This window comes from Globicephala melas, chromosome 3 (assembly GCF_963455315.2).
Source record: "Globicephala melas chromosome 3, mGloMel1.2, whole genome shotgun sequence".
Taxonomy (NCBI): Eukaryota; Metazoa; Chordata; class Mammalia; order Artiodactyla; family Delphinidae; genus Globicephala; species Globicephala melas.
The window spans coordinates 79456664-79481189 of record NC_083316.1 but is presented as its reverse complement, the minus strand read 5'-3'; the positions used below and the strand labels follow the sequence as shown (position 1 = coordinate 79481189).

Genomic DNA, 24526 nt, shown 5'->3' with positions numbered 1-24526 from the left:
TTTCAACATGATCAGTAAAAAGTATAAAATTTTGAAAGGTTGAACACCAAACAGAAGTGACATGTGACTGGATGGAAGGCTTGGAAAACAAAACTTTGGGCTTGTGAAAAGAAACAATATAGCTGACCCCTGAACAACAGGAGGATTAGGGGCAAAGACCCCTGTGCAGTTGAAAATTCACATATAACTTTATAGCTGGCCCTCTGTATCGAGAGTTCTGCACCCAAGGATTCAACCAACCATGGATCATGTAGTACTGTAGTATTTACTACTGGAAAAAAATCCACGTAAGTGGACTGGTGCAGTTCAAACCCATGTTGTTCAAGGGTCAACTGTAGTTTCCCATGCACACAGCACTTATTAATCTCAAAAGTATCGTTTGAAGGATACCACTCCAAGCCCTCAATTATTTACACAATGATTTTGATGATTTTCTACATTCCTAATGGAACTATCTTCTTGAATTTTCAGTGTTATGTCTTTCCAAATACTATTCCCAGGTTTTATATCCTATGACTGCAATAATGATGGATTTTTTGCCCATGGCTTGTCTTATGACTTCATAATTATACTAACTTCATATCATAACATACAGCAAATACATATTTTAATATACAGATAGGAAAAATTACTTGCATACTTGTAAAACACAGAGGAAGAAAAGTTTGAGATATAAGATTTGGAAAGGTAAGCTTGGGCTTTATTGGGAGTTGAAGCGTAAATAGTTTTAAGTCCCCCTAATTTGTCTAGATCGATGTAATAGTCTTTGTTCAGAGCAATGACTTCTAATCTTAGATTTGTGACACCCCCGGGGTGTCTCCATACATCTCTGGAGGTGCTGTAAAATTCCCTCCACAAAATGTGAAGTAAAATAATTTAAATTCACTTAATGACTATGCCACATATGTTTGGAGGCAAGGGAGGTGTCCTGGAATCAAAAGAACAGTCGTTAAGTATTATAAAAGCTTGTTCCCTGTCAATTATATTTTAGCCTAAACCAACTGATGAAAAGATAAACAAAGGAAATCAAGCAAGATGAGAAAACCTGTATATGTGATTTTGTGGTTGGAGGAGACAGTGAAGGAGCTGCTTACTTGGGATGCTATTTTCATGGACAACCCTTTTTGACTGCTTTATTTATTAACACCTGAATCAGCTCGGACTGGCAACTGGAAAGCCAGTCATAGCTCCTCTCCACCTACTTGCACTAAGACACTGGTGCCTTAAAATTGGCTTAGAGGATCTCTATTCAGTATTAGTTTCTTTAAAACAAACAAACAACAACCACATACACTGGCAGCTAGACAGGGTAAGTTTAACTTAACTATGTCAGTTTTCCCCTCAGGCTGACTTACATTTTTATCCTGAGATGACATGGGGTTATAAATCATGGGGTTATAAATTGCTCTGCAATATCCAATTCTTAACTTCCTTGGTCACCACTAGGTTAGGAACTAAAACACCACTGTGGGCTTGCCACTGAGAAGCTGGCTTATAGCCATTACATTTTACTATAGCTTCCAAGTTCCCAATAAAATTTCCTGATGGGTTACTGCCTCTGGCTTCACAGCGTTCTTTATTCAGAACACCCATTTCAGTCATCTGATAAATCTGAACATGGATTTCTTCAAGAGCCACACACATCTGCACTTAAAAATGACACCACTGAAAAAATAAAGAACTTTTTTTTTTCATTAAGCAAGCCTGCCTTTTCCCTAGAGAACCCAACTTCAATGTTTACTTTTTATTTTTCATATCACTGCCTATTTAAATTTAGACCCACATTTTACATAAGCCCTAGAATTCACTGAGAAATTTTTTACCAAGTAATTTTCATTTAATCCTTCATCCACCCTGCGTGCCAAGATGACCAAGAGAAGCTCCTTTTAAACTAGTCTTTTGTATCACACTTCAAAAGTTGCCTGAAGAATCAAACTCTGAAAGTTACTGGAAAGAAGAAAAAAGTACACTTGCCTTATCTGTAGCAGTAGCACTGGATCCAGGGACCACAGGCACATTCGTCACTTGAACTGAAAGATAATTATTATCTATGAGTGGCCAGGCCCCTTCCACTTTGCATGTCTGGAAGTGATCCTTGAAAGTTCTAAGGTGAGGATCTCCGAACAAGCCACAAAAAAGGTAATTAGGAGGGTTCTGGTCCCCTCCCCTGTGTTCTCTCGCTCCCGCGTGGCTATGATAGTTACAAGAGTCATGGGTCACTTCAGGGTTTGTGGAGGATGTGGGTCCATCCTTAGAACAGTTCCTCTGGCTCATGAGGTCACTGATACCCAACACAGCAGAATGGTATACTAGGTTACCACGGCAGGCTTTTGAAGTTCGCTGGGTGCAGCCGGCATAGGCACGCAGAGCCTTGCAAAACTCAGAGTCAAAGCCATCAATGGCAGAGTTCAGGTTTGAAGTCAGGAACACAAAGTCTGTGGTACATTTCTGGATTCGACATTGGGCTGGCTGTTGGCAGTCACCTATGAGAAAGAAGATAAGAACAAACATTTTTTAAATGCTTCACAACTTCCTGAGCTACATGAGAAAATGACATTCTCCTCTGGGAACTGTTTGTTCTATTTCATATACTCCTATTTTAAGAAGGCCTTCAGAAATAGGGCTGTATTGTGCTTCTTGGCCTCTCACAAAGTAAGCCACTGGGAGAAACACTGCATGCAGCTAGTTAACTTGAAACTAAAGCATGGGCCATTGTGAGTAAACAGGAGTCTAGCCCAGTGTTCTTAGGGTAAAATTACAAGGGAATGATAAACGAAATATTTTATCAACTTTGCTATTGTTTATAGATTTTGAGAAAGATGTCTTTGCTTTAAGACCAAGTCAAAGATATGAACTTTGTTTTGATTTTGAAAACTGCATAAGTAATGTGCTTTGGAAATCACTGTCTATGCACAAAACCACGAGTAAAGCCTGCACACCTCAGGGAAGGGAAACTCCTAAATTACAGCATGATTAGTTAAAACACCTTTACCCGATTCTACTATGGCTATAGGCAAAGAATATCAGGAAAAAATCCAGGTACTAAGTTATTCTGCATTTCTTGAGGAATGTTTATCAACAAATTGCATATAAATTAACACTTAATCTCCTGGTTTCTATCAATACAACGTGTAAATGTTCCCTTAAAAAAATGAAGTGATTGATTTGACCAAGCTAGGTATTCACTTATCCCATAACATCAACCACACTAGGATTCCAGCTCCTAAACAGTTCACCAGTAAAAGTACACTAAATCAAAAAGTACGTAACACTGACAGGTGATCCCACCAACTATGTTTTCTTCCAGAAACAGAACCAGAGACAGAATTATTAGAGTATATATAAACTACTTTTCCCCTAAATCAACAATTCACATAAACTTAATGATTAATTCACATTAACTTAATGATTTAAGTCAAGCTAAAATGAATGAAAAATCATGTGATTACTGCCCTACTATTTAAAAAGTCAGTTTTCAAATTATGGCTTGCCCCTAGCTTCTCATATAAAAATGTGTAAAATCTCTCAAAGCACAAAAAACACAATGAACTGCCAAGACTAGGTCAGTGGTGTGCACCAATCAGTTTAACACTATATTCCTTAAAATGGGAACACCAGGATTACTGAAATGAGAAACAATTTTCTTTATCATCCACCTCAAATTTTATACAAATGAACTGTAACGCGTATCTGTATTACTTTTGCCCATCCTTTATAGGTCTCTCAACCATGGAGGAGCCTCAGTGTCAAGTCTTAGGTTCCTCATATGAGAAATGAGTAGGTTGTTCTACAGTAAACTCTGTGATCTTTTCTAGGCATAAAATATCTATGGGGGGGGAAATCAGTCAGTAGAGTATTATTAAATGTATAATTATTCAAGATTTAGGCATAACAAAACTTCAGGATAATATCAAGATTTAGTAATTTACCTGATAAAGACTTAAAACTAACCCTAATAATCATCTTAGAAAGATATTTTAATCTTTTCAGTAGTAAACTGCTTTTAAATCTGAATAAAATAGCCTGTAATCTCTGCTCATGGCATCAGCTGGGGAAACAAAGGGTAGGAAATGACAACCTCTTAAGGCACTTTCCCAACCATTCTTAAATTTCAAAAACCAAAAAGGGAAAAATATAGTCAAGATTGGATATTTGATTTAACACAAGTAAAAGAGATTAAAATATTTTAATATTTTGGAGCTATGAATTTACAGCTATCACTAAATCGCACTTAAAAAAATCAAATACATCTTGATGTGTTTGGTCCCTTTTATGTTTGCTCATTCTAAAGTTGATATTTATAGAATTCCTCTCTATAAAGTAGATCAAATCATTTTTCAACTATTTTTACTCAAAAAAGCAAAAATGCGAACAAAAAAATACAACCAACCAACAACCCCCCAAATGGTATTAAACCCATTTTACAGATGGGAAAATCAAGACAAAGGGACACTAAAGGCCTTGTCCTGGCTGGATTGTAAACAGCTAGTATGAAGCCCAGAGCATGGTGCCTTTCCTCAAATCCTGTTTTCATTCCTCCACATGTCACATCTCTACTAAATGCCTGATTCTCAAGACAGTACTTGATAGCTTAAAAAAAGACGTAACTACAGTATTTCTTTTAAAATCAGCTTCACAGTAAGCAGTAAGCAAGAAAATAAAATATGGGCCAAGATCACTCAGTAATGAACAGTTCTTGGACAACATATAAATGACAGCACAAGAACTTTCTGCTAAACTTGCAGTGCCTATTCTTTGTTATGGCCTATAAAATCTAGCCAAGCATACACTTACTAATAATTATTTCAAATAGTCATAAAATATCAGAAGTAAGACCAGCATGGAAATGCAGATGCAACTGTTCAGAAAGAAAGAGAAAAGCAGAATTTAGATTCCCAGCTCCTTTTTTGTTCCTTTCCTTCCTCCTCTCTCACTTTTTCATAGCAGGTGGGTGCCGATTCCTTTGAGAAATCTCACATAAAACAGAACTCCTTGGGTTCCTTTGTTTTGGATGAGGTTTCTAACAGACTTTTTGAATAGAGAAGATGGGAGGGAGGAGGGCTAAATAGAGAGAAAGTGCATTTGGGTCAGCAGTTTCAGCCCCATCACAGGCTCCTGTATAATGACTAATTTGCAGCATACACCCAGAAACATCCAGGCTTCATGAATTTATAATGACAATGCGCACTTTGCCTGTTATAGGCGGTAAAGTAAGCCTCCTGTCAAAATACCAAGACAATGCAGAGCAGAAACAATTTCAAGGATGCAGCCAAGAAGGCCATGAAGTGTATGAGTAAGCAAGGAACTCCCATATTGGATCTCCATTCAGGAGGCGCAGAGGTTTGCTTAAGGGAAAAAAAAAAAAAAAGTGAATAAAAGTATTCTTTTCATTTCCCAAGGGCAGAATTCAAAATCTGCAGCTACAGATCTATTTTTCAAATCAGATCATCTATGATGTGACAGTATTTTCATTCCGGTAAATGAAACTTACTAAGGGATTTGTGGGTCTATAGCTTTCATTAATGATCCAGACATAAAGACCTCACCATTCAAGACAGTTTCCTCAATGTCCGGACTGCGCGTGTGAATCTGCAGCCCAATCACCAGTTTATAATAAAAGAAATCAGATATGCTGAAGTGAATTAAGTGAAATGCAGAGCCATATGGGGTGCAGAGGCAAATTATATGGATCCAGGCATCAAACATATGGTAGCCCATCTGTAAAGAGCACTCGGCTAGGCTCCCTGCTCTGAGAAACACCCCCTGCATTTCAATAGCACTGCTCTTCAAAGAAATCTTTCAAAAAGGAGCCCTCTTTTCTATAACCAGATTAACTGCTCCATTCCAACAAGCTGTCCACAGATATCACTCACCACAGCAACTCTGGGTAGAATCTAATGGTGACTTCAGCGTGAGCACATTAGGATACTGAGAGGAGTTTCACATTCCAAGTTCTTGAACTAAGGCACCTTAATTTTCTAAACTTTTAAACCAACTTCTTAGGCCTTTCATGGGCCAGCGAAGAAATCTTCAAGGACCACATTCCAATCCTGTTATAGGACCCAATGGCAACTAAAGGAAACAATATCCAAGTAGTCAAGAGGGACACAGTCCTGCCTACCACTTCAATTTCCATTTCAAGCAACCTACACTTTGACGTTATGGACACTTATTTTTTTCACACAAAACCCTCCTGAGCAGATTTTTTGACACGTCATAAAAAATTTTCCATGTAACCATAAGCAAACTGACTTTATTTTCTAAGGTTCTAAAGTCACTAATTTAAAACCTTAATCATCGTAAAACTTGCTATTTACACTATTAAGACCTCGGTCTGTTTCCACAAGTGACAGTGTTAAAATGCAGCTGTTACATCACAATGCAAAGTTATGCAAAGTAAATTAAGTCGCCTCCTCAAATGCCACATTTTTTCCCTATTACTTAAAAGACCTCCTGGATTTTTAACACTGCTGCTATGACTTAGTAAATAAATAAGAATTACTCCGTACAGTTGGGCGGCATTAAAATTCAGTATTCTCCAGATCAGAGCGTTGTGACTGCTGTCCTACAAATACAGGACAAAAAGATCGCGAAGGAAAACTTACCTAATGCTCTAAGTGTGCTCAAAATACAAGATAAATTATCTTTCAATTTGGTATAAAAAAAATTCTTTGTCTAGATCTGCTCCTAGAAGTGGTACTTATTAGTAAAGAGTGTCCTAGATTTTTTCCCCAGCTTTATTGAAATGCAACTCACATATAACATCGTGTTAATGAAACGATTTTAAAAAGAAAAGTAGGTTAAAACATGCTAAAAGGCTCATCTTCGCTAAGAAGAACGAAGAAGGCTTACTTCGTTAAGAACAGATTCCTCACCGCTGCTTCCATAGGGGAAGCGCCAAACCTCCAGAAGGCAAGACATCTGTCAGCCTCTCCTGGAACCCGAAAACACGCGGCTAGCCACAAAGCACGAGTTTTTCCAAAGAGGTTGAAAGCTGAATTAAAAGCAGCTTTCGAAAATATGAAAGAAATCCCAGTTTTAAAAAGTTTAAGTTACTTCGAGATTAACCCCCAGGTTTTCCAGCTCTGGTGAAAATCTTTCCATCTGGTGCGATTTCTTCGCCTCGCCGCCACCCCCAACTCCAGAGAAGCAGCACAAGGCTCCTAGTCACCCCACCGAGGCGGCGGCGGCGGCTGCGGAAACCTGATCCCAGCCTGACTTTCAGTAAACACCAATGCAGAGAGCAATAAAGCATCCGGAACATTTGTCTCGGGTGCGCAGCCCCCGCCCGCTACATCTTTGATAAGTGGCTGTTGGAGGGGAGATTTATCAACGGTCCGAGCAGAAGGCTGGGAAGGCGGGAGGGAGGGGAAGAGGCCTCTCCTCTGCGCCCCGGGCGCTCCGCTCGGTCAGTGGGTGTGTTCCTGCCGCCGCCCCGCGAGCCCAGCTAAGGTGCATGGCAGGGGCTAGTGAGGCCTTTCCCGTCGCGCCACGCCGCCTTCCGCCCCGGCAAGCGCCTACGGGACCGGGGGTGTCGGGGAACAAAGCACTCGGCCCTAGAGCTGGCTCCCCTCGCGCGCGCGCCTCATACCTGCGTGAAGCAGCCCGAGGCTGAGCAGCAACAGAAGCAGCAACGCCAGGGGCGGCGGGCAGAGCCGGGGGCGGGGGCACTGCTCAGCCCCGGCGGCAGCGGCGAGGGCGGCGGCGGCGGCGCAGGAAGATGCTGCTCTCAAGCCCATGCCCGTCCATGCAGGTCTCGTGGGCTCCGGCGGGGGCGTCGGCGCGGGCGCCGTGGCGGGTCCCGGGCCGTGGCTGCGGCATGGGCCGGAGGACGCGCCTCGCTTCCTCTTCTTCCTCCTTCAGGCCCGCGTCGAGCACGGGCCGCCGCCACCGCCGCAGCGAGCAGTGCGCCGCGGGCGGAGCGAGTTGGCGGCGGCGGCAACAGGGCGCAGTGGCATCGTGGCGGCCGGAGACGGCGGCGGGCGGAGGGAGAAGGGGCGGGAGAGAAGACACAAAGACCGTGAGCGAGTGAGGGGCCCGACCTGCAGCGCGCGGGCGCCCTGGCCGCGGCCAGCGTGGGCTCACCAGGCGTGGAGCTCGGGTGTGGACGAAAATGAGGAGCACGCAGCCCCAACCAGCTGCCACCGTCGGCCAGGATATCTTTCCGCGTCTGCCCAGCTCTCAATCAATCTCAGCCCCTCACTGCCGCCCCGCCCGCCCTACACCCGCCAATCCGAGTCGTCCCCACCCCGACCTCGCCCCTCCCTCTACCTCCATTGGCTGAGAGGCGGACGCTCTGGGCCCAGCCCGCCACTCGTAGGGCCCAAAGCGCCCCCCCCTCCGTGCCTCCTCCTTCTTTCTGCCTGCCCGGTGTAGTTCGGTTTCCGCGTCCGCTCGCTGCGAATCCTGTCCTTCGCGCCCGGGCCCAGCCTCCCTCCGGCTCCCTTCTCTGCTCTCCCTCCACCCCGTTCTGCGATTTACTGTTTCCTCGCACCCAATTGAAACAGGCGACAGCAACTTTGTCCTGGCGTCGTTACAAAGGCACCGGCCTTTGACCTCTCCTTGAATTAATGTGATCAGGTTTAACCTCCCTCCATGACTTTTATTAAAAATTTCTTTTTCATCACCCTCACTCTGTCCCTCCAGCTCCAGCTACGGCTACGGCTCCTTGGAGGAAGCGGACGCTTTTACCCAGAGCCTTGCGGCAGGTCCCTTCGCAGCCAATCACATCTGCGGAACCGCGTTCTTAGCCTGTTGCGGACTTTTGGTAAAGCTAGCACCCAGTCGCGTTGGAAATCCGAATGTGACCCACGGTCCGGAACAAATCGGATAGGCTGGGAAGGTACCCGCCAGCTCCCGACGGAGTTCGCTGGCAGCTGTGCGAGGCTCCGGTGTTCTTGTTCCTTTGACATTTCCCTTCCTGAAAGCTGCGGGGAGGGGTCTGAGAGCGGGCGAACTTCAACGTGTTCGGCTACAGTGTAATTAGATTAATGAGGATAGTAAGTTTTTAATGCAGTATAGAATAATTATGCCATGATTTCTTGTTGCTCAGTGGCTTTTCCACAAATTTTCATCGTCTATTAGCAAATTAACCCAATGGCAGGTCGGTTTCTACTTTTGCGACTGAATGGATCCCAAAATGAGGGAAAACCAATTGTCTGCCAGAAAAGAGGTTGCCAGTGGAGATACAGGAAAGCATGTTGTGAGATTGATGATAGGTTCTAATTTGTTATGAGTAGGTGTGAAGTGGTATCTAATCTCAAGAATGGCCTCAAAGGCCGGGAGCCACTTCGTACTGCCCTTGTCTTTGCCCTTCTCCAAACGGCAAAGGGCTGCCGTTTTAAATTCACTGATATCCAAGTCACAGTCTGCAACCCTACCTGCTACATTACTTAGAATCTCTAATTAGGAATTTCGTATCAACCACGGACACGTTAATATTCCAACATGTTAAAAAGTGCTAATCAATGGACCAGAATAATTGAGGACAAACCTTCCAACGCTCCAGCTTACTCATTAGACGCATTCTGAATTATACAAACCACTAGGTCCCTAATGAAGGATGCCTATCTATTTTTACTGCAACTTTTCATTACTTACTTATTACGTACTATGATGACTCAAGTGGTAAACACACCTTTCACTGCCCAAGATATAATCCAAACCTTGTGTGTATCTATAATATGCTTAATAGTAGCTTCAGAGTTGCCTGGAGAAATGACATTTTGGGGGGAGTTATCTGATATGATTTTTAGATGATACTGTGTTGTAAATCAAAATTTTACTCTCTTACAATTACTACATATTACAAATGAAATCAAGTTAATGAAATACTGGTAAGTGTCTTTTAAATAGTAATCAAATGTGAACACTATCTTTCAAAGTATTTTGCTAGCAAAGACTAACAGTAAGATGTTTCTTCTTCCTTAACCCAAGATTTAATTCGACCCCTATGAAAGAAGCATCCTACTTTATTGACCATACTTTAAAACATATAACCAAGAGTTAAGGATCAAATTCAGTTTAGTTTGAGTCTTTTCACTCCTGATTTTCTATGATTTCCCCGCCTTTCCTCTTCTCCCTCCTACATCCTGCTCCTTAAGTACACGGATGCTCTAGATTTTATCAACAGAGGGCACCCTCGAGTCACTGCAAATCCTGGTGTCCTGAAATGGAGCTGTTGTTCTTTAGAGGAAAAACTTCATTTTTTCTAAGGCACTTTACTGCTCCTCTGTTGTAAAATTTGACAAGCTTAATATTTATACGCCTAACAATTCACTTTTTATTGCTGCATAAGTGTTCAGCCTGCTAGAGGAAAATGTTAATTTTCACAATTAAACCACAAGGTGGTTCCTATTTTCAAGACATTAGTCTAGTTGACACATTGGCGGGGTAAATTCGGACTGTTAGTAAGATCCCGAATCAGCTTGGGAAGCAAGAGCGTAGTGAATGGTCACTTACAGCGCATCCACTCCCGCAGCTAGTATGCTACAAGTTAAGGAGGATTTTAAGACTCTACAAAGAAAAATCTGGGGAGGGAGCTAGAACACAAACATAAAATCGATGACTTATAAAAGTTTTTACATTTTAATCAGAAAAAAAATCGTGAAGTGACAGCTTGCACAACTCACAAATCCACCCTGTTTCTTGCCACTTGTACTCTTTCCTCCTGCGTCTTTGTTTTCAGGAAAAAAAAGATGAGACTGGAACAGTATAATTAGGGGACACAGCAAAGCATCCGTGCAAAATGGGTAGAATTAAAACACATGCCAGCAACATTAATGGATTCTAAACAAGATGTGGTTTCTTATCCTGAACCTTTACATGATGTCTTAACTGTCCCCCTGTTAATATACAGAATCTCCATTTCCAGAAATCTAACACGAGGTCTCTAACAGATCACCGGGGGCAGAGGAGCCAGGAATCAGACCCGGGGTTGCGATTTGTGCAACCCATTTTAGAGTAAAGGCTCCCCTGCTGTTCCCCAGTCCACCCTACGCAAGTCAGGGGTGAAGGAGCCCGGAGTCCGACAGCCCAGCGGCAAGCAGCTTGCATATTGTACTTACATCATTCTTAACCCTTCCGTTCCTGGAGGGGGCTTGGCGGGATCAGGGGATCCCTGAGCTCCGGAACACGCAGGACCTGGATGTGAGAGGAGAGTCCCAGAGCCAGGGGTAAGCGCTGCGCCCCCGGAAGGAGAGGGCCTGGGGCGTGCGTGGGGCTCATCACCCGAGCGTATACAACCGGCCCCCGCGATCCCTTCGGGCTCAGCCGCGGCTCGCACCGCTCAAAGCGGCAGGTGCAAAAAGCATTTTGGAGTCGCTTGCCAGCGCGCGGAGGTAATGCGCTTCCTGTCCATTTATCTCAGGAAACCAGCGCAGCCTTCCCTTCCAAACAAAATTAACCTCTCATTACCCAGCCACTCATTCCCGAGAAGGCCTTAAAAGCTTTACCAGCTCGCTAATGTATTTAAGCTTTTCTTCCAGGCAAACGCAGCCGCTGCCGCGACTGCCATCAGCCCCGGGGGTTCCTCTGAGCTCCGCAGGGAGCCAACCGCTTACTTCCCCCCAGCCTGCAGGCTGGGAAACTCTGGCCAACCCAAATCCCAGTTTGTACTAATGGGCTGACCCGACACCCCTGAACCGACTTCATGCCGGAAGCAGCCCAAACAAGTTCCCACTAATTTCACAAGAGCCCCTCGTATCAAGTCCTCAGCTCCCCTATCCTCAAGGAACGGGGGAGGGTACCCGGGAGGAACTTCAATAGCAAGCTGTCCCCGGGGAGTGGGCGCTGACTCCCCTTTGGAACGCCAGCCCTGTTCGCAGCGGGGGCGGGAAGCACTGATCAGGGGCGTGGGGGTAGTGTTAGCTAGGATCCAGCCGATTCCAAAAGTGGAGAAGCAAAGGTGGTTCTAGGTCTACAAGGGGCAAGAAGGGGCCTTTTGGAGGGCTGGGGTTTTCTCACCCTGGTTCTCGCCGCCCCGAGGCTGGCAGATTTATACCACACAGGTGGACGGAGACCTAAACAAAATAGTCCCGGCCGCTGCCTGCCGCTCACCCCTCACGTCCCTCTGGCCCACCGCAAACTTCAACAAAAACAACTCACCACAGGCATTCCCTTGTCTGCAGCGCGACGCTTGCCAGCTGGGAAAATAAGCGGCAAGCCACGCGGCCGGGGCGCTGAGGGAGGCAGCGCGGCGGCCGCTTCTCTTCCCCAGGTCGGGGCGGCGGTAACCCGAGGCAGGAGGGAGGTTCCGGCTCGGGGGCTGCTGTCCCTGTTCCCCGACTGCTGCGTGAGCGCCCGGCAAGCGGCTGCCGCGACGTCTCCGCTACCTCGGGGAGGGGGCGTGAGGCAAACCCCTCGATTCCGTCTTGCTTTCTCCAAGCTGCTCTCTCTTCCCTCCGGAATCAAAGACCAAACCCAGGGGCCTCCACCCCACCCCTCCACATCTCCCCCTGCCGGCACATCCCGGATCTTTCCAGCGCGGCTGCGGAGTGGCAGGTAGCGGTGTCCCAGAACCCCAGCCCCCGGCTCCCGCTCTGCTGGCGCCTCTCGCACGTACACCTCCACCCCTAAGGCCTGCACAAAGAGCCTTTCACGCTGCCAGCGCCACCCTCCGCGCCGCCCTCCAGACCGGCTGCATTGCTTTTGCCCACCCGCAGCACCAGCGCATTGCCGCTTGGTGAGTGTGCCAGCCTTCGCCGGGGCAGGGCGGCAGTGAACGTGTGCAGGTTGTTCCTGCTCTGCGCTTCGGCACAGGCACAGGTGCGGTCCCTTGTCCCCCCTTCTACCGCTTTCTCTAGCTGTCCACCAGCGGCCACAAAATGCATTCCTTCCTTTGCATAAATGATCTTTGAGTGTCTTCCTAGTATGTCTAAACTGGGGGAGGGGGGCAGTAGTGGTCCTCTGGATTTTCGCTGAAATAAGGAATCCAAAGACCTTTCCTGTCCATCTAAATGTGGCTTGAGTTTGCAGCTTAAGAAAACCCAGGATAACGATTTGGGAATTACAAAATAACGATTTGGGGAGAGAGGGTTGAGAGAGACATCTAAGACACAGGTGAGGAAGTGTGTTATTAAGAACAAGCCCACGCAATGTTCAAGGAAAGAATCACTTGGGTAAGAGTAGAATGTATGCAGGGCGAGAGGGAAGGGACTAGCTGATCTTCCAAAGTTGAAAATGAGCATCACAGGTATTCAGCAGTAGCTACTGTTCTGTGCAAGGCCTGGGGTGAGCTGGCTGCTTCTCTTTGTCCAGGCAAATAAATATTCAAGTGTCTTGACCTAGGTATTTCACTTTTTGCCTCCTTAGGAGTTTCTCCGACCCTCTCTAGCTTTTCTTCACCTTCTGCTCTCGGTCTAACGCTAGAGGCAGCATAGGGCAGGGTAAACAGGGAGGAGTGGGAATCTAGTGAGGAGGGTCCAGGAAGAACTTTCTGAATAGTAGTCTTAGGCAACTGATGTCTTTGGACCTTGGGTCACTATCAAAATGGGTGTGTTAGGGGCAATGGCCGGGTTCCTTCTGGTTCTGAAATCCTATGACGAGAGACGTCTCTTCGCACCCTCTCTGTAGGTTCCCTTTTCCCCTTTGAAGCGTTTACCCACCTTGCTTTATCTTCTCCAAATGCCAATCAAATTGAGAAAAAAAAAATACTGGGGATGTGTCACGGTAAATGTAAGATACACTGAAAAATGCTCTTTTTGCTATTGAGAATTAAAAAAATAATAACCCTCAGCTCCTGGTCCACAGAAACAAGGAATTTTAATGTCCTCACTTGCTTGCCTTTGAAAAGCCACTCCAGCAATCAGCAGAGCAGCAGAGCAGAGCTTTAATTTAGAACGTAAAGGCAAGTCTCCTGTGTTTTTCTTTTTCCTTCCACCAACACAAAGACAAGCTGCCACATAAAATAATGATGAACAAGAGTTCAAAGCAAGACCAGAGAGCCAGCCCAGAGGACGTTTTCTAATGCAGTCCCAGTCCTTCAACACTCCCCTGCTAAAGCTGGCTTTGGACAGCACATAAATAGTAGGCAGAAGCTGCCAGAATCCCCTTCCCCACCCCCTTCCCATAAATATTGGTCAGTGGAATTTGTATTGTCAATCATCATGTAAATGCATTCATCAAATGTTGTCAGTCTTCATGTAAATGCATTCATCAAATCAATACACTAAATTTTTCCTTAGCCTCATACTTTCCAGAATTTTCAATTCACTATTCACTTTGGAATCTTTAGCCTTAGTTCTCCCTCTGGACAACCTTGACTGTTTTGTGTGGAATCTTTTCTGAAACCAAGACAAAAAAAGGTGAAATTTCATAATGAAGTGCTAATTTTCAAACTACAAATCTCTTGCTTCTTCAGTTTTATCAAAAGAATTTTAGAATTGCTTAGCTTTCATAGCAATGCACACTTAAAAAGTTATATATTAAAGAGAATTCTTAAGTACACTTTCATTGGGGAATATAAGTTATTGTTTAAACAATAGTGGTGGAGAAACATTTTTAGCTTTTTAAAATTCTGTTGCTTTCACTTGTATCAATCACACCCACCCTCATAACTGTCCCATTCATATATGCTAAAAACAGTTATATTTCTTATTAGACACTGTATGTTCCACTAGTAAAAGAACATGGCTTATTTTTTCCTCCCAAAATTCTTTATCTTGCTCAATGCTCCATAACTTTTTTCTCTTATTTCATTTTAATCTTTTTTTTTTCTCATACCAACCAAAATAAACCAAAGACGGGAATAGAAAGGGACAAAAAAGTCACCTTCATTGTTTGACTTAGCATTTCTCTACTGACTGTAAAGAAACTTTCTAATGATTCAATGTGTATTTGCACCATCCTCTGAATTTCCACTTAAACGTGATAGAACTTCAGCTTTTAAAATGTTCGGTTAATGTATACATTCAACTCTCCAGTTGTCAAGGTCATAGTTTGCTTACTTTTGATATTTCTAAGTTTTTCCTTTTGCAAATTGGAAGAGTCATCTCAATGATCAAGCACCAAATGAATCCATTTTTCAGTATTTGTTTTCCTTTTTATTGCATGTGTTGTACTTCTTTTCTAGTTTCAGGTTAATGCTCAATTTAATATCCTTTATTTACTCATAATGTTTGAGAATTATTATTATTGCTAATAAATTACACTATTTTAAATGTTAGTAGCACCAATAATAAGATTGGTAAGGAATAGAACATATATAAAATAATGCTGGGAGAAAATGCTGTTACACTTTCTACATGTGATTAATTTAGTTAAATGTTACTGAAGTTCATCAAGATCTTTTTTATTTTACAGGATCAGTGTTTAAATTGAGTGAAAACATAAAGGATCTAAGACCTACTTCTATCTGTAAAAGGGTGAGAATTTGCTTTGCTTTTTTCCCTCTATACAAAGATGTAAGACAGCTGTCTTGAACCATCAGCTCATGTGATGGTTGAAGTAAAGAATTCTGGTAAATTGTAAATTTTAAAATGAAACCCCTGGACACATAGCTAATGAACAAAGAAAAATTTTTTTTAAATCCTTCAGAAGATGAAAACTATTACATTCTATCAGCAAAGAAAGCCTGATTTTTTAGAGAAACCCTGCAATTCTAAAGTATTCCTACATACATATACAATAAAGTAGATAAATGAATGTGTATTAAATTAATAAATATTCCTGAAAACATATGTGATAAAAAGAAAGTAGACAATAATCTCCTTGACGTTCTAGGGAAAAAGCTACAATTTTTTGTGGGCTTGCTATTAGAAAAGCTCTTGTCATGAATCGTTTAGCCATCCAGTACAGTGTAAGATAGTAGAACATGGAACAGCAGGGACTGACCTTTTCCCTACTGTATTTGTAGATTTTTTTCAGTTGTAGTCATTAAACACACCCACACACACACAAATTTTCTAGATCTTGTAATATGTCTTTAACATTAAAAAAAATTTTTATACAATTTTAAAGGTTATTTTCCACTTACAGTTATTACAAAATCTTGGCTATATTTCTCATCTTGTACAATATATCCTTGAGCCTGTCTTATACCCAATAATTTGTACATCCCACTCCCCCACCCCATATTGCCACTCCTCCCTTCCCCACTAGTAACCACTAGTTTGTTCTCTATATCTGTGAGTCTGCTTCTTTTTTGTTCTATATAACATTTGTCTTTCTTTGACTTATTTCACTTAGCATAATGCCCTCCAAGTCCATCTATGTTGCTGCAAATAGCAAAATTGTTTTCTTGTTTATGGCTGAGTAGTATTCCACTGTATGTATATACCACCTCTTCTTTATCCATTCGTTTATTGATGGACACTTACGTTGCTTCCATATCTTGGCTATTGTAAATAATGCCACTATAAGCATAGGGGTGCATGTATCTTTTTGAATTCGTGTTTTTGTTTGTTTTTTGGATCTGTACTCAGCAGTGGAATTGCTGAGTCATATGGTAGTTCTATTTTTAGTTTTTTGAGAAACCTCCATACTGTTTTCCACAGTGGCTGCACTAATTTACATTCCCACCAACAGTGTACGAGAATTCCCTTTTCTCCACACCCTTGCCAACATTTGTTATTTGTGTTCTTTTTGATGATAGCCATTCTGTCAGGTGTGAAGTGATATCTCATTGTGGTTTTGATTTGCATTTCTCTGATGATTAGTGACGTTGAGCATCTTTTCATGTGCCTATTGGCCATCTGCGTTTCCTCTTTGGAAAAATGTCTATTCGGTTCTGCCCATTTTTAATCAGGTTGTTTGTTTTGTTTTGTTTTTTGATGTTGAGTTGTATGAGCTGTTTATATATGTTGGATATTAACCCCTTATCAGTCATATCATTTGCAAATATTTTCTCCCATTCAGTAGGTTGTCTTTTCATTTTGTTGATTGTTTCCTTTGCTGTGCAAAAGTTTTTAGGTTTAATTAGGTCCCATTTGTTTATTGTACTATAAATCTTAAGAGGCAAAATATATATCCCCCAAATATTCACTTTCTTTTACATTACATTTGCTCTATAAAAGATAAACTTCAAGAAGCTGGAAAAGAACCTTTTAAGAGAGGTAAAAAATTGTAAAGTTACTCTTCTGTGAACCAATTTAGACCTACCATGGTAATTCATAACTTCTTTTAGAGATGAAGTCTCTATTCCCACACTCACCTGTATACAGAGTGGCAAGAACATTATAAAAATATGACAGAATGGAATATGCCAAAATCCTTAAAATGTCATGAAATCTATGACATTTGGGAAATTGGATAACCTCAATTCTAATAGCCAATATTACCAATTAAGAGTTTAAATAATAAAAAAACTAAGTGTGTTCTAATATATGAATGTTATGTTTATACCTACCAATATCAGAGAAAATTTCAAGGAGATATATTTTAATTCAACTTAATAAATTGAAAAAATAATGGGACCAAATGTGTTCAAATAATCACAAATACAAAAATAATAAGTATTTTCCTTTTTCTTCTTTTTTTCTCATATTTCATCATGCCATCCTTTCAAGTTGTCTAAGCCACACAAAGAGACTCAGGCAGTGTTTGTGCCAGAAGTAAGGTTAGATTGGAGCCTGAGAATGAACCCAGGGATGAAAACAGTGCATGTTCATCAGATGTTTTAGTGAAATAAATCTGGCTGAATTCAGGAGTGGGGCTTATTTCACAAGAGTAGGAAAGGATTCTCAGAGGTCAGGCTCTTGCTGTTGAGTTGTTAATGTGCTCTTCAGCTGTCCCAGCTGGGACTGTCCATCAACTAAGAATGTGAGGAATGCATGACTGGTGCAGGGATCTATGTGAAATAGATGAAGTTTCCCTTTCCCCTGCCCCCTGGTAGGGGTGCCACAAGGGAGATGGGGGATATACCCCCCCTCCAGACGCCCCAGTAAACAATCAGCATCCAGGATACGTACTCCTTGTTACAGAAAGGATCATGCACAAATATAATTCCTTTCTTTTAATCCTTCGATTAAGCAAATGATTTTTGAGCACCCCAGTGAGCCTGGCAATCCTCTAGATCCCGGGGATACTGCTGAAAATAATTCAGACAAGGCTCTGAAGAATGTACATTCGGATGGTGGGAAAATAAACAGGTAAACAAATCAATAAACAAAATAACTTTAATAATGCTATAGAGTTTAAGGAACAGGGTGCATGTTAGCAACAAGGGTGAGAAGGAGTCACCATTAATGGAAAGGGCTTTCTGAGATATCATGGAAAGGCCTGTAATAATATGGGGGAAAGGGTTCTAGGCAGAGGTCAGGGTCTCAAGGTATGAACAATCTTTCAGTGTTCAAGGAATGGAAAAAACTATGGCAAAAAGTATTTTACCTGGGAGAATTTTTAGCAATCTAAGGCAGACTTCTTTGGCACTTGAATGAGGGAGATTTCTTGGTTGTTCCCAAACCTCAGGAAGGTAAGAAACAGAAGAAGCATTTATTTAATTACTATTAGGAGTGACACCTTGTGTCTGACTCCGACGTAGGTGGGACTGGTTGGGCTCTAAGTGCACTCTCATAACCTCTCTCTGAAGCACAGATTGTTCTCATTTTGTAGATGAGGAAATTCAGATCAAAAGATTGAAAAACCTGCCCAAAGATACATAATAAGTGGGTGGTACAGGATTTGAACCAAGTTTTTCTGATTCTAAAGTACAGTTTTTTTCCATTAGACTTCATCGCTCTATGTTATTTATGGACAGTCCTGGCGTTAGAATGCACAGAGATTCATCATAAAGTTTTTGCGCCCCTGACGAATAAAATGAGTGTAATTAATAGGAGAATTAAAAGGTGAACTAATTGGGAAAAAACATTAAGAATTACTTTTAGAAATTTAAAATTAAAAATGTAGTCCTCTTCTAGCCCAATCAAGAATCTCTCCTCAGTAGTGCAGAGAGCCAAAGATTTTCTCAACTCATACTCTGCCGCTCTATATAGCTTTTGTCAAGACTTGAATGAACTTTCTTCACTTGATTAAATGTCCAGTAGCCTATGGCTTGATCACAGGAGTACAGGTTTGACGCACACTCTTTCAATGGGATGCCTATACGTTTCTAGGGAATTCACAAGCAGAATTATCTTATGGATATAATCGTGCCTGTTTCACAACGTAGCTCGTGCCATTTCCTTAGTAAGGGCTGTGCGACTATGGAAATGCATGAGTGGTGTCCATGGTGCCAGGTACACAATAATATTAGTGGTTTCCTACAAAATCCAGAGCCTGGAAGGAACACGAGAGGTAATTATGTGGAAAAAGTCTGATATAATCACATTGGAAAATAATCCGAGTTATCAATGCACAACTTCATTACTGTACTCATTATTACTTTTAACAGAGAGCTAGTACTGTTTTATCCACTGTTCATTCATTCAGTCAGTTGGTTATTGAGCCAATCATTGTTTCCATAAACATTTACTGAACTACCTACTATGTGCCCGTACTCTTCTAGGCACTAGAGATATATCGGTGAAAGAAAAAAGAGTTAAGAACTGAGAAATATATCAATGAATGAATCATAAAAATCCTCCCACCTAGAAGGAGAGACAGAAAATAAACATAAACATGAGGACGTTGTAGAGTATATTAAAAGTAGTAACATGCTCTGGGAAAAACAGAACATGATAGCGAGATATGGAATGCTGGTTTTTATGTATAGTTTTTAAAAGGGTGGTTAAGGTGGGCTTGGCTGAAAAAGTGACATTTGAGCAAAGACTTGGAGGAGTTGATTGAGTGACCCACGCAACTATCTGAAGGGAGTCCAAGGCAGAAGCAACAGCCAGTGCAAAGATTCTTAGGCAGGAGCATACCTGGCATTTTTGAGAACGAGAAGAGAGGCCAGTTTTGTCAGAATGGAGTGAGCAAGGGAGAGTTATGAGTTTAGATACATTAAGCGGCCCCAGATCACAGAGAACTTCAAGACAATTGTAAGGAGTCTAACTGAATTTGGGAACCCTAAGAGAATTCTGAGCAGATGAACGACTTGATTTGAATTTTAGGAGTTCACTCCTATAGTTTTGCTGAGAATTTACTATGACCAGGCAAAGGTGGAAGCTGGGAGTCCATTGGGATGGTTATTTCAATAATCTGTGTAAGAGACGATAGCAGGTCAGACCAATAGTGGTAGCAAAGGAATTGCTTAGAAGTGGCTTGATTCTGGATATATTTGGATGTTTGAATCAAAAGGCTTTCTTGATAGATCAGATGGAGATGTTAGGGAGTAGTCAAGGATCCCTCTAAAGCTTTTGGCCTGAGGCACCATCAAGATAGAATGCCATCAACTGAGCTGAGTTGGAACAGGTTGGAAAGACAAAATGCACCAGTTAAGGAGATGATTTTATTCAGTCTGTTGCAGTAAGGAGAAAGTTCATTAATGAGGACCATCTCAAAAACAAGGAAGGGGCCTTGAGGGAGAGGCAGGTACAAAATGGAGTCATCAGGTCATCTTATGGGAGTCATGAGGAAGGATGGAGAGGGATCTTTCTCATCTGATTCATTTGAGGAAGAGTGGAGGTGAGTTATCTTGATATATTTGAGGGCAGGGTGGTGCTTCATGGTTAGCCATTTCTTCGAACACAAAAGAGTGGGAGCAGAGGGCTCAGGTAAAGTTAAATATTGTCTGTGAGGAAAAGTAAGAGTTTAGTTTTGGACTTATTAGGTTTAAGATTTCTGTTAGATTTCCTGGTGAAAATCTCTTCAATATTTCCTTGCCTGACATCAAGATGTTTGCTGTATCCAGCCCTGAATTCTCACACTGCATGTAAAAACATGTAATTTGAATAATCAATTTTATTTCATTTCAGTAAACAGATGAAGTCTCTGAATTATTTTTTTATTGTATAAGTATTTTTGTTTTTGTTTTTGTTTTTTGCGGCACATGGGCCTCTCATTGTTGTGGCCTCTCCCGTTGCGGAGCACAGGCTCCGGACGCGCAGGTTCAGTGGCCATGGCTCACGGTCCCAGCCGCTCCGCGGCATGTGGGATCTTCCCGGACCGGGACACGAACCTGTGTCCCCTGCATCGGCAGGCGGACTCTCAACCACTGTGCCACCAGGGAAGCCCAGTATTTTTGTTTTTAACAGCCTTCATATTACTAAAATTATTTTAATGAAATTGGAACCAAATTTTCCTTTATCTGACACTTCAGATATTCCACATCTCAGTGATGGGATCCATGGATCACGAAAGACTGTAGGGTACTGGTCATGATTGATTTCATATTCACACCTACTTATGTGTATCATATGTTCTTTCCCCTGTAGGTCCAGTAAATTAGAAAAAACATACCTATCTTTAGTAAATTTGCCTAAAGATACATGAAAACCTTTTTGATATCTATATACAATAAAATACATAAAATGGTTCATTTGATTATAGTGTTAGAGGTTAATGGTCTGGATTTTTCTCACATGTCCTGCCAACACCTAGAGTGCCTCATGTTTCATATGAAATTCAGGACAGCCAATCTGATCAAAGCAGTCAGAGAAATGGTAGGAAATGTAGGCCTTTTGGGGAAAAGACTAGAAAAGAGTAGATAGTAAATTATATGTATATGGAATGAGAAAAGAGTGATGATAGAGAAGATTTAGGTAGGAAAGAACATGTTGAGTTTAGAAATCTTAGAAGTTAAATTTAAGGAACAAAAGATTAAAAGAGTGAGAACAAACTATACTTTGGTCCAAGGACAAAAGGCACTTGTGAAATGTTATAAAATATTATAAACAAGCTTTGTTTGCAGGTTTGGGAATCTGATTTAGACTATCCCCTTTATTTTGGGGAAAGAATGACTTGATTTTAAAGTAATCCATACTTGGGATATCTTTTGTATTACCTGCTTTTGGCTTTAGAAAGGCAATAATTGTAACTAAATTCTATTAATTAACATAGGAAATTAGCTCAGAAACCAATATAAACTTCACTATTATCTCACTGAATTCTCATAACAATCTTACAATCTGATATCATTATTTTCTGCATTGTACAGATAAGAAATATAGAAGGTGAGGTAACTTACTAAGTCATGCTACCCACCTTCCCCTCACCCCACCCTCCGCCCCAGGAAAAACAAGGAAGTTGAAGAGGTAGGATTCAAACCCACGTCTATGACTCTAAAGTCTCTTATAGAGCTGCCATATGATCCAGCAATCCCAATCCAGACAAAACTATAAGTCAAAAATGTACATACACCCCTATGTTCATAACAGCACTATTTACAATAGCCAAGACATGGAAGCAACCTAAATGTCCACCAACAGAGGAATGGATAAAGAAGATGTGGTACATATATACAATGGAATAGTACTCAGCAATAAAAAAGAATGAAATAATGCTATTTGCAGCAACATGGATTGATTTAGAGATTATCATACTAAGTGAAGTAAGTCAGAAAGAGAAAGACAAATACCATGGTATCACTTATATGTGGAATTTAAAACATGATACAAATGAACCTATCTTCAAAACAGAAATAGACTCACAGACACAGAAAACAGACTTGTGGTTGCAAAGGGGGAGGTGGGGTGGGAGAGGGATGGATTGGGAGTTTTGAATTAGCAGATGCAAACTATTATATATCGAATGGAGAAACAACAAGGTCCTACTGTATAGCACAGGGAACTATATTCAACATCCTGTGATAAACCATAATGGTAAAGAATGTAAAAAAGAATATATACATAGGTAAAGCTGAATCACTTTGCTGTACAGCAGAAACTAACACAACATTGTAAATCAACTATACCTCAATTTAAAAAAAAAAGCCTCAGACATTACAAGTCAATCTTTCTCTTTTATTTTCCTAAAAATAACTCAAGAGAGGGCAGACAGCAAAAGCAAGAACTATAATCCTGCAGCCTGTGGAACGAAAACCACATTAACAGAAAGATAGACAAGATGAAAAGGCAGAGGGCTATGTACCAGATGAAGGAACAAGATAAAACCCCAGAAAAACAACTAAATGAAGTGGAGATAGGCAACCTTCCAGAAAAAGAATTCAGAATAATGACAGTGAAGATGATCCAGGACCTCAAAAAAAGAATGGACGTAAAGATCAAGAAGATGCAAGAAATGTTTAACAAAGACCTAGAAGAATCAAAGAACAAACAAACAGAGATGAACAATACAATAACTGAAATGAAAACTACACTAGAAGGAATCAATAGCAGAATAACTGAGGCAGAAGAATGGATAAGTGACCTGGAAGACAGAATGGTGGAATTCACTGCTGCTAAACAGAATGAAGAAAAACGAATGAAAAGATATGAAGACAGCCTAAGAGACCTCTGGGACAACATTAAACACAACAACATTCGCATTAGAGGGGTCTCAGAAGGAGAAGACAGAGGGAAAGGACCCGAGAAAATATTTGAGGAGATTATAGTCGAAAACTTCCCTGACATGGGAAAATAAATAGCCACCCAAGTCCAGGAAGTGCAGCGAGTGCCATACAGGATAAACCCAAGGAGAAACATACCGAGACACATAGTAATCAAATTGGCAAAAATTAAAGACAAAGAAAAATTATTGGAAGCAGCAAGGGAAAAATGACAAATAACATACAAGGGAACTCCCATAAGGTTAACAGCTGATTTCTCAGCAGAAACTCTACAAGCCAGAAGGCAGTGGCATGATATACTTAAAGTGATGAAAGGGAAGACGCTACAACCAAGATTACTCTACCCAGCAAGGATCTCATTCAGATTTGATGGAGAAATCAAAATCTTAACACACAAGCAAAAGCTAAGAGAACTCAGCACCACCAAACCAGCTCCACAACAAATGCTAAAGGAACTTCTCTAAGTGGGAAACACTAGAGAAGAAAAGGACCTACAAAAACAAACCCAAAACAATTAAGAAAATGGTCATAGGAACATACATGTCGATAATTACCTTAAACGTGAATGGATTAAATGCTCCAACCGAAAGACACAGGCTTGCTGAATGGATACAAAAACAAGACCCATATATATGCTGTCTACAAGAGACCCACTTCAGACCTAGGGACACATACAGACTGAAGGTGAGAGGATGGAAAAAGTTATTCCATGCAAATGAAATCAAAAGAAAGCTGGAGTAGCAATACTCATATCAGATAAAATAGACTTTAAAATAAAGAATGTTACAAGAGACAAGGAAGGACACTACATAATGATCAAGGGATTAATCCAAGAAGAAGATATAACAATTATAAATATATATGCACCCAACACAGGAGCACCTCAATACATAAGGCAACTGCTAACAGCTATAAAAGGGGAAATCGGGCTTCCCTGGTGGTGCAGTGGTTGAGAGTCCACCTGCTGATGCAGGGGACATGCGTTCGTGCCCCGGTCCGGGAAGATCCCACATGCCGCAGAGCAGCTGGGCCCGTGAGCCATGGCCACTGAGCCTGCGCGTCCAGAGCCTGTGCTCCACAATGGGAGAGGCCACAGCAGTGAGAGGCCCGTGTACCGCAAAAAAAAAAAAAAGAGGAAATCGACAGTAACACAATAATAGTGGGGGACTTTAACACCTCATGTACACCAATGGACAGATCATC

The 24526-nt window shown here is 41.7% G+C and overlaps 1 protein-coding gene and 1 long non-coding RNA gene across 7 annotated transcripts in view; one reads left to right on the top strand and one right to left on the bottom strand.

Moving 5' to 3' along the window:
* RGMB (repulsive guidance molecule BMP co-receptor b) overlaps window positions 1-12394 on the bottom strand; it is a 46228-nt gene extending 33834 nt beyond the window's left edge. For 5 of the 6 annotated variants that reach the window (XM_060296044.1, XM_060296045.1, XM_060296046.1 and 2 more), the window contains exons 1-4: window positions 12106-12238; window positions 11067-11142; window positions 7592-7857; window positions 1975-2483 (exon numbers count right to left, since the gene is read on the bottom strand). In XM_060296044.1, coding sequence (XP_060152027.1) covers window positions 1975-2483; window positions 7592-7857; window positions 11067-11071 — 780 coding nt within the window. In that variant the 5' untranslated portion in view covers window positions 11072-11142; window positions 12106-12238. Of the gene's footprint in view, window positions 1-1974; window positions 2484-7591; window positions 7858-11066; window positions 11143-12105 lie in introns of all 6 variants that reach the window. The other variant, XM_060296048.1, reaches the window with a different exon arrangement.
* Window positions 11027-24526, top strand: part of LOC132597086 (uncharacterized) — a 28465-nt gene continuing 14965 nt past the window's right edge. The window contains exons 1-2 of the long non-coding RNA XR_009563439.1: window positions 11027-11174; window positions 15301-15362. This is a non-coding gene — a long non-coding RNA (uncharacterized lncRNA). The remainder of the gene's footprint in view (window positions 11175-15300; window positions 15363-24526) is intronic.